The 8,298-nt window shown below is 40.5% G+C and overlaps 1 protein-coding gene across 1 annotated transcript; it reads right to left on the bottom strand.

The window, feature by feature from the left end:
- Nucleotides 1–80: 80 nt before the first annotated feature.
- On the bottom strand, nt 81–8,298 carry entpd5a (ectonucleoside triphosphate diphosphohydrolase 5a). Its single transcript, XM_079457960.1, has 13 exons — nt 7,790–8,298; nt 6,942–7,021; nt 6,431–6,574; nt 5,863–5,938; nt 5,329–5,364; nt 5,159–5,247; nt 4,997–5,076; nt 4,839–4,900; nt 4,640–4,741; nt 2,940–3,083; nt 2,787–2,843; nt 1,672–1,787; nt 81–1,441 (listed from the first exon to the last, which is right to left on the bottom strand). The coding sequence occupies exons 1-13, from the start codon at nt 8,070–8,072 to the stop codon at nt 1,358–1,360; spliced, it is 1,353 nt and encodes a 450-aa protein (XP_079314086.1). The 5' UTR covers nt 8,073–8,298; the 3' UTR covers nt 81–1,357.

Raw genomic sequence — 8,298 nt, 5'->3', positions numbered from 1 at the left:
CCTCTATATGGATTTATGCGTTTTTTATAAAACGAGAATGATAAGAATCGGCAAAGTTGATGTATTTCTTTTTTATTATTCATACATGTACAGTATAACTGCATACACAACATTTGGTGACATTTGTTTAAAAAGCATAGCCATATTTATAGCATTTGCCGCAGATGATAATACCCCAAAAGGCACACAAGTATCATTTTTCATATCCAACAAGTAATAATGCAGACTTCATTGATTACGCTATAGCTGATATATACATTGGTAGTAAATACACATATTGTATCATGGTATACTGCTGCTGGTTTAAGGAAGTTCTCAGATTAACAAGCAACAACAATGCCACACTGCACTATTCTCTATATGGAGTAAAGTATCCATATGTAATAAATATTTGTACAATAATTCACAAAACACACTAAGCATGGCAAGACGCTAAATGTGCAAAGGCTGTTCCCTTCTCACACCGTTTTCCTAAATCATTCAGGTTATGTGCATGTACCGCTTAAACATCGTGTTTCCAGAAGACCTCGTTCTTCTCAATGCACACACAGTTCTGTTCCCCATAATAACAATCTAAACCTCCACAATAAGCAAACCCAGACACCTTTTACTGAAGGTACTCTATGTAAACTGTATGCATGTTTGTATATCTAAATTTAGGATACAGTACAATAAATGTTTAACTTCAGCAAGTAGTCATTTGAGTTAGATTTAATATAAATACTGACAGGATCTTACAGTGTGCCTGTTTGATTGATGATGGCTACACCGCACCCATATCACACTGTATGCCATTCAGTATATAAAAAGCACCAAAAAAGTTATAAAAGCACCTGTACCATTTCGCCTAGACAATGCCCATCTGAAGATTTTCTCAGACTCTACACAGATGGTCTTAAAGCTATGTTTAAAGTGTTACGTGCTAGAATAAGGGCACCAAAGACTTCAGTTTTCATTATTATTGATCATAACCCTACACTGGAGTACAAGCACTACTACTAACAGATTACTGTAAAAGACCATATATCCAACAAAATATCCCAAACAACATAAATGAAGCATCCTGTGAGTCTTTGCGTTAAACCTTGAAACCTCCAAAGTATAGACAGTATAGACACAGACAGTGTCTCGATGAAAATGTGTGAATGTACACCAGAAAGGGCAGGCTGGCCTGGACGTCTTTACAAAAATATAGAGATCTCTTTGTGAACAGTTTTCTGGGGGTTTGGTTGCGGATGATAGTGCAGTGCATGTCTGAAACTCACTGAAGAGTTTAGGAAAAGAGGAGGGGGTTGCTCGATCAGGTGGGATTTGGTCCCTTGGTCCCCTTACTGCTGGTAAGGACAAGACTGCAGCCTTAATGAATGTTAAAGTTGCGGAAGTAGTCAAAGGTAGCACCGAGCGCCCAGCTTGTCTCCACGTTATTGACTTTTTTAGTTAGCTGCAAAGAAATGATTCATAGAAAAGTCACAACGTTGCCTCATTTGTGGTAACGTAATGTCAGTCGACAGAAATAGTGATCTTGATCTGACAGGGGATGTTGAATTAGGGTCACAATTAACGTATTTACACAAAATATCGTCAACAGGTTTGAGGCCTATTTTTGCTCATTCGCCTCAGTGTATTTCAGTTAATCGTTTTTTCAATTTATATTTATTATTTTGCACTCACCTGCAGAACAGTGCTATCCTTGAAGCCGAATCCCTCTTTCAATAGGCAGGTGATGTAAGTCATGTCCATGCACAAGTAAGGGCTGATTGGACGGTATTTGGTCATCTTGTTGCACACTTAAAAAAAGTAAAAAGTATAATTTGTTATTTTGTTATTTTGTCGCATTAAACTGTGATGCTCAAGCTACACTTTTAACTGAGAAGTCAAGGGTAGTGTCCCATGAGACCCTGACTGTCGATTGTCAGGCGGCGGTTTGTCAGGGTCTGGGAAAAATGACGTAAGACGTTGAGGCACCAGAACTGTGTTTGCTACAACCGTCTGGCACATCTTTGTGAAACACGTCTTCACAATGTTTTGTTTTTCCTCCAGCTGACAAGCTGATTTGGGAAAGTTTGGGAAAAGGTGGAAGGTGTGAAAGAACTATTTCACATCCTTGGTCGTTCACATGTGTTGATCGTGCGCCAAGCCACGAGAGGGGACGAACAGTGCCAAGTGTTCCCGCGCAGGGTGTGACATTAAGTCTGTCTGCCTTCGGTTAGATATCGGGCATCAGGTGTTGTCTCAGGATCTGTGAAGAAGGGGTGCCCACGGGGCTGCTGCCATGGATTACTATTGTGCCAAATGTGGTTTATGAAGGCCATGTGACAGTCTCAGCGTACGAATGAAAGCCTTACATAAATTGCCAACCCATTCCCCCTAGTGATAAATCTTCTCTGCGGATATTTATTGTTTGACATGTTGTTCCAAATGAGCCAGATTTTGTGAATCAGTTTCAGGTGTTAAACTGATGAATGTGTTGTCATTGTGCTGAGCAGCATGTGCAACGCACAGTATGGCAATGCATAACGTATTCCTCCATTCCAAGGGCATGGAAAAGCTGAGATAGCGGTTTGGAGGCTTGCAAAAGAAGATCAACACACACACAGGCAAAAGTATGTGTGTGGGAGAGGTGCAACCTGTGTTTATGTGGTGGCAAGGCTATCATTTTGTGAAGCCAGTGTGATTGTCGAGAGCCTCAAATGCAAATAAGCACCGAGGGTTTATGTTTGTGCAATGTGTGCGGCAGGACTTTGACCTGAATGTGCTTCGCAGGATGAGAGAACATCCAGTCTTACCTTCTTTGGCTCTCTTTTTGAAATCCCTGACTTCCACAGTGCCGCCACGGTCTTTATCTAAAAATTGAGACGGTGTGTTTTGGTTCAATATTCTTTCGAAAAACAATGACGTATAATTGCTTTGACCCTTATCCCAAATGTAACCCCACTCACCAATAAGACCAGAATCCACAGCTCTGTCGTAGTAATAGGAGAAGGCATAGAAGACGCTGCTTCCCTTCACCTCCATGGGCTGGTGCACAATCCCTTTCACTACCCGCGAGACCTCTTGATAGCACAGCTTGTACCCTGCATAACCTGAGAGGAAGGTTGACAATAGAGTTGCATCTGCTTTTCAGAAATGTTTGTAACTCAAGTCAACATTGCGCTATCAGTGCAAAAATTATTTCTTTGATCCCAGTGAACGTTATGTATAAATGCATTTTAACTTGCTTTTCTAAAGTGTCTTCCAAATACAACCGATGTAAAAGCATGTTTAGCTAAATTAATATTGGAAAATGGTGGGTAAGGGACCGTGGTAAAAGTTCACACATTACGCATAAACGAACCTGCATTTTGATAAATAGCGACGGTTAAATGTTATTTTATGACGTCAGCCGCAACACGATGCTGTCATTTTTATGACAGTTAGAGGGCACGTATCTTCAAAACTATACTCTGTAATAAGCTACTTGCAGAAATGACTAACAGGGTATTTTTTCATGACGGGCAGGCCATTTTTTATTGTGCAGTATACATCAAATTATGAGTAAATGGACTATGGGCAATGGCAATGTGTGTGACATCTGAGGCTGAGACAACCCTAACCCCGTGCATGGTATTCATGTAACTATAGATTTAGGAAACGGTTAGCCATTCACAAAACGAAACATCTGAGGAATCTTGAATGTAAAATGTGCATTTCAGGAGACTGCCTTCTTACTACATAATGAGGCCAATTTAAGGCATTGCCACAAACTTTTCAGGAAGAGGAAAACTCCAAAATAACCAGCTTTCATACGGTCTGGGGTGAGCTAACTGAGTTGTCAGGTCTACCAGTCAGAAGTCATGTGGATTACTTAACAAAGCCCCTCATAGCTATTCTGGACCACAGTGTGGTGTGCAGCCAAGATGAAGCCGCAAGCGACTTGCAGAAAGGAGCAGGCTAAATGCCAAGCATCTGACTGAACTAGCTTTTTTTGGCAACATGTATGGTAAGAAAACATTGAATCATTTAATGAGGAACTTACTATTTTCTCTCACCTTAAATATTGTGTTTGTTATGTTAGTATTGCCTTGGAGCTGAGAATTATGCTTAATAGGGGATAGCGGCGCAACTTAGTGCATTTTGGTTTTGGCTCAATCATTTAAAAACATTTAGTTAGATATTAGTACGATCATATTTTTAAGTAACATACTGTACACAATTTTGCTACAAATGAACACTTGTGCACTGAAGTGCAAATGTTATAATTATCCCCAAGGGTGGGTTTATTATATTTTTATAATATCGTATAATGGTGATTAAAGTAATATAAGGCTGGATTTGACACTCAAATCATATGATGAAGAAAAGTTACTTTCACGACACCAAAACGCTCTTTGTTCTGTATCTTAGCAAAAACACATCCAAACTTTCCACAAAATCGCAGGAGACTGTCTATCCGTACAGTAACAGTTACATTTAAACCTGCAATAGGTTGTCCCCCCTGACCCCTAGACTGAACCATGACACACCACTGGAACTGACACCTATTTTATATAATATTTTTCAGTTTTAATATCATATATTATTTAACATTATTAAAATATGAAAAAAAGTACACCGACCACAACAGGATTTATTCAGGATAGAATGACTGTAATGAACTTACCGTCTGGTATTCCACTGACTTTGTAGGTGTGATCACCGAAGGTCCATTCTTCACTGAATTTTTTAGGTAAACAAGAACTTCTAAAAACTTTCCATTCAATATCTGATGGTTAAGGTGAAAGAAAGCGACATCATATTAATAATCAGTATGCATTATTAAACATGCAGTTAAAAATAAAAATAATTTTTATGTTGATTACCATCTGAACCAAGAGCACCAAGAGTTGCCAGTCGGGCTGCAAAGAGTCCATTTCCAAGATAACTGAATGACAAATGAGTGCAAAAGCATATTTTTACTCGCTCATAAACGTATAAAACAGACGAAAAACACAACTGATGTTTTGTCAGGTTATCTGACCTGTGGGTGTACAGCTCGTAAGTTGCGTTGAACAGGTCAAATTTGGCGATGTAGTCTGGAGGAGAATTCAACACTGTTTTCTGTGAAAGAAAGGAGAACAGTGTCACGGTAGGAAATATATCCAGTAGTATGTCAACATTGGTTTTGTTTGTAATGTTGTACCTTTAATTTAGGAAGGAAGGTCATCTGTGTTGAACCTCCCCCCAAATCCAGGATCCCAACAGTTCTTCTTGTTTTAGCATACAAATGACCTAAAAAACAAAAGACTGGGTATTGAGATCACTTTCATCATTATTGTGTTCAAAGCCTTGCTAAAATAAGCAATACTTTACCTGTCAGGAAGTTTACTGTAACCCATGCCAAGACCCCTGGGGAAGAGAGAATCTATTGAACTTTTATGTATCAACTCACCACAATATTTCAGCAACAAGCATCAATCTGACTAAGAATATACTATTTCAATATGCTCTGCAGGTTTCTTCATTAAAAAGTAATGTCTCGTCATAAAAACTGTCGTATATTGGGGTCCTCTAGGACCAGCCCAGGTAATTGCACATGTCTGAGATGTAAAATTAGTCACACCTCATAAACGATAGGATCCTTGTCCTGTGTTGAGTTTGACTTTGCATGAAAGTGCATGTGAATTTAAATTAAAAGTGTGGATTATTTTATATTGAGTGTGGGAGGCTTCCAGACAAGGATTAATCTAGACAGCTATTTTAAAGCCTCAGGTCACTATCACAATAACAGACACAAAGGAAAGGAAAGCTGGTGTGCAGTGCATTGCGATTTTACTTCACATTTGGACTTCATTAGCCATTGTGTTAAATAAAGTGATATATAGTAAATAAAGAGGAGAATAGTACCTTCATTGGCGCCATTCATGATGGAGACACTGTTGTTTGGCACAAAGAAAGGAGAGTCATCGAAAACTTCTTTCACCTATGGAAGTAAATCAGACATTGCATTAAGATGCCATCTCTACAGGTAGAATAATGTCATGTATTTTAAAGTTCATGGCTCATGTGTTCCTCTGTAATATAGACAATAAAAGAAGAAAGACGAAATAAACCATTTGGTTGTTACGACGTTGAAAATTCAAGCCGACTGCTTTTTTTCATCTGGAGTCAACGGAAAGTGCACTGAATCAATCTTGTGCGAATTTGTCCAAAACCAAGCAAGCTTTCAACCACAAGTGTGGCCGGTGTGGTGGCGTGGAATATGATCATTCAAAAGCCATTTGGTTCCCTGAGGCTCCAGACAGCCTCAGAACAGCTGCTTTTGCACTGTATTGGTTTGTCTTCTCGCTAGCTTCCTGTCTTTCTTTCTCTCTGTCTTGCACACAATGTGGTTTGTTTCGCTTTGGGATGGTTGGTGCATCTACCAAATTGTATGAGAAAGAAAGCAAGGAAGTGAGAAAGGGGGAATCCTTACCTCATCCAACAGGACATTGGCTTTTTCTGGAGGCAACATGCGCAAGCCGGCAGTGGCTCTCAGAACCACAGGTGTTTGTATCCATAACTCTTTAGGAATTGTCTTCTTTGCCACCTTCAGCAGCTGCCTAATAGTTTCACCACCCTAGCAGAGAAATTACAAAAGCATTTTATAGCACAATTCTTCAATTACAATTCCTCAACCAGGATAGGAAAACTGTCTAAGCCAGTGGTTCTTAAACAGGGGGCCGATTATGGGGGCAGATACATCAAAATACATAAATATGGTCACAAGCTAAACTACTGTAATGAATGATTGCAAAGTCTGGATTCAAATTCCATATTGCCTGGTATAGTATTTCTGGTGTTTTTAATCATATTGTGGGGGGAAATATTGAAAAGATTATATGCTTCCTCTGTCTGCATGTTAAGACGATACTGTGGAGGAAAAAGTCTAAGCCATTAGAGTTTAATAGAACAAGCATGATTTTATGAAAAAGCTAGTGGCTTACCGCATCAGGCTTATCCGCATATTGTGACAGTCCAGGCTTTACAGCATTATACATCTCATGGTCTAGCACTGGGAGCTCAGCTGTTGGACACAGAAAAAAACAGAAATGTCAGGGGACAATTGAAGACATCTGCCTTCAGAAGGTGCACATTAGCAACGATGGACTGTAGGCAGCTCAACTCCAGAGTTTATTGTGCATGAGCAGAGACATTTGGTTATTGTATGTTTACCACAAATAGCGACCACCAAGATTTTCCAGACAGCCAAATGAAGCGTTTCTGCAGACTTAAAGTTACCTCATCAGGAGTAATGCCACGTCTCCGTTTGATGGGTATGTAGGATAACCAATTACAGTATTATCAGCCCAAACCCATAATCTTTAACAGACTGCTTAAGGTTGCAATTTGTTAAATGCAATTTATTCTCTGTCTTTCTCCTTCCCTCTTTCCTTTCTGCCACCCCTGTGTTTCTGTTTGCCTTCACACCATGCAGCGAATGAGCCCAAGTCAAACACAGGCACTGTAAGCAATGGTACTTTGAGCAACAGTCTTAGTAGGGAATGAGTGAGAGCGAGAGAGCGAGAGAGCGAGAGAGGGAGAGAGAGAGAGAGAGAGAGTTAGAGAGGGCAGCCGTTCACAGAGTCTACAAGGCGGGACTCTTCAAGATCATTCTGAGTTCATGGTGTAGGCTAAGCTGAAGCATGAATGTGAGTCAGGATTAAAAGAGCTACTGGTCTGGAATGGAAATATGCAAATCCTAGCTATGAGAAAAGCAAATATCCGGGCTTCTGTGCATTTTTATGAATTCATACAAAAAAGGGGCACGAGGAAAAAACTTAAAGAGACTTACCTGGGTCTTTTTGAATGAACCTGTACACATGGATGCGAGTGCCAGAGCTGCCAGCATCGAACATGATCCCATAAAAGGTGCGACTGAAGTTGACCGGCCGGGGCGCCACTCGCTCTGCCACCACAGGTACTTCTGGAGGAAGCTGATTGTCCATGTTGACATTGTGATTGAGCGCACGGAAGCGGTTGTACATATGGTGGTTGTAATATGTCGCCTCTGCCAGGAAGTACCCGGTGGAAAGCCACATGGACACCACCGTCAAGAGCAACATCTGTTGAGACATGGTTTCTTTCTCCCACGCCGGCACTGCGAACAGCTAAAGGCTTGACTGGTGGTTTCCCTAAAAATTGAGTCAAGACTTTTTATGAAGGAGGATGTTTTCGTTGGTTTTGCCTGCTCTTGTTGAATGTCTTGAGGCTTTCCAGAGGCAAGTGAAGGTGCAGGGACAAGATGATGAAGAAGGGAAGAGAGAAGGTGCAGAGAGCCGGAGGGTGAACACAGAGACACTC

This window comes from Barbatula barbatula (assembly GCF_947034865.1).
Source record: "Barbatula barbatula genome assembly, chromosome: 6".
In the NCBI taxonomy this organism is placed as follows: Eukaryota; Metazoa; Chordata; class Actinopteri; order Cypriniformes; family Nemacheilidae; genus Barbatula; species Barbatula barbatula.
Note: the sequence above shows the minus strand (reverse complement) of the source record. Positions and strands in the feature narration are given on the sequence as shown.

What these genes read in the sequence shown, in the direction of transcription:
- entpd5a (XM_079457960.1), bottom strand. Translation starts at nt 8,072, where the DNA reads ATGTCTCAACAGATGTTGCTCTTGACGGTGGTGTCCATGTGGCTTTCC. An exon ending in CCTTCCTTCCTAAATTAAAG is followed by an intron (nt 5,077 to 5,158) that starts GTACAACATTAC and finishes TTTCTTTCACAG; the next exon opens with AAAACAGTGTTGAATTCTCC. An exon ending in AGGATAGCACTGTTCTGCAG is followed by an intron (nt 1,442 to 1,671) that starts GTGAGTGCAAAA and finishes ATTTCTTTGCAG; the next exon opens with CTAACTAAAAAAGTCAATAA.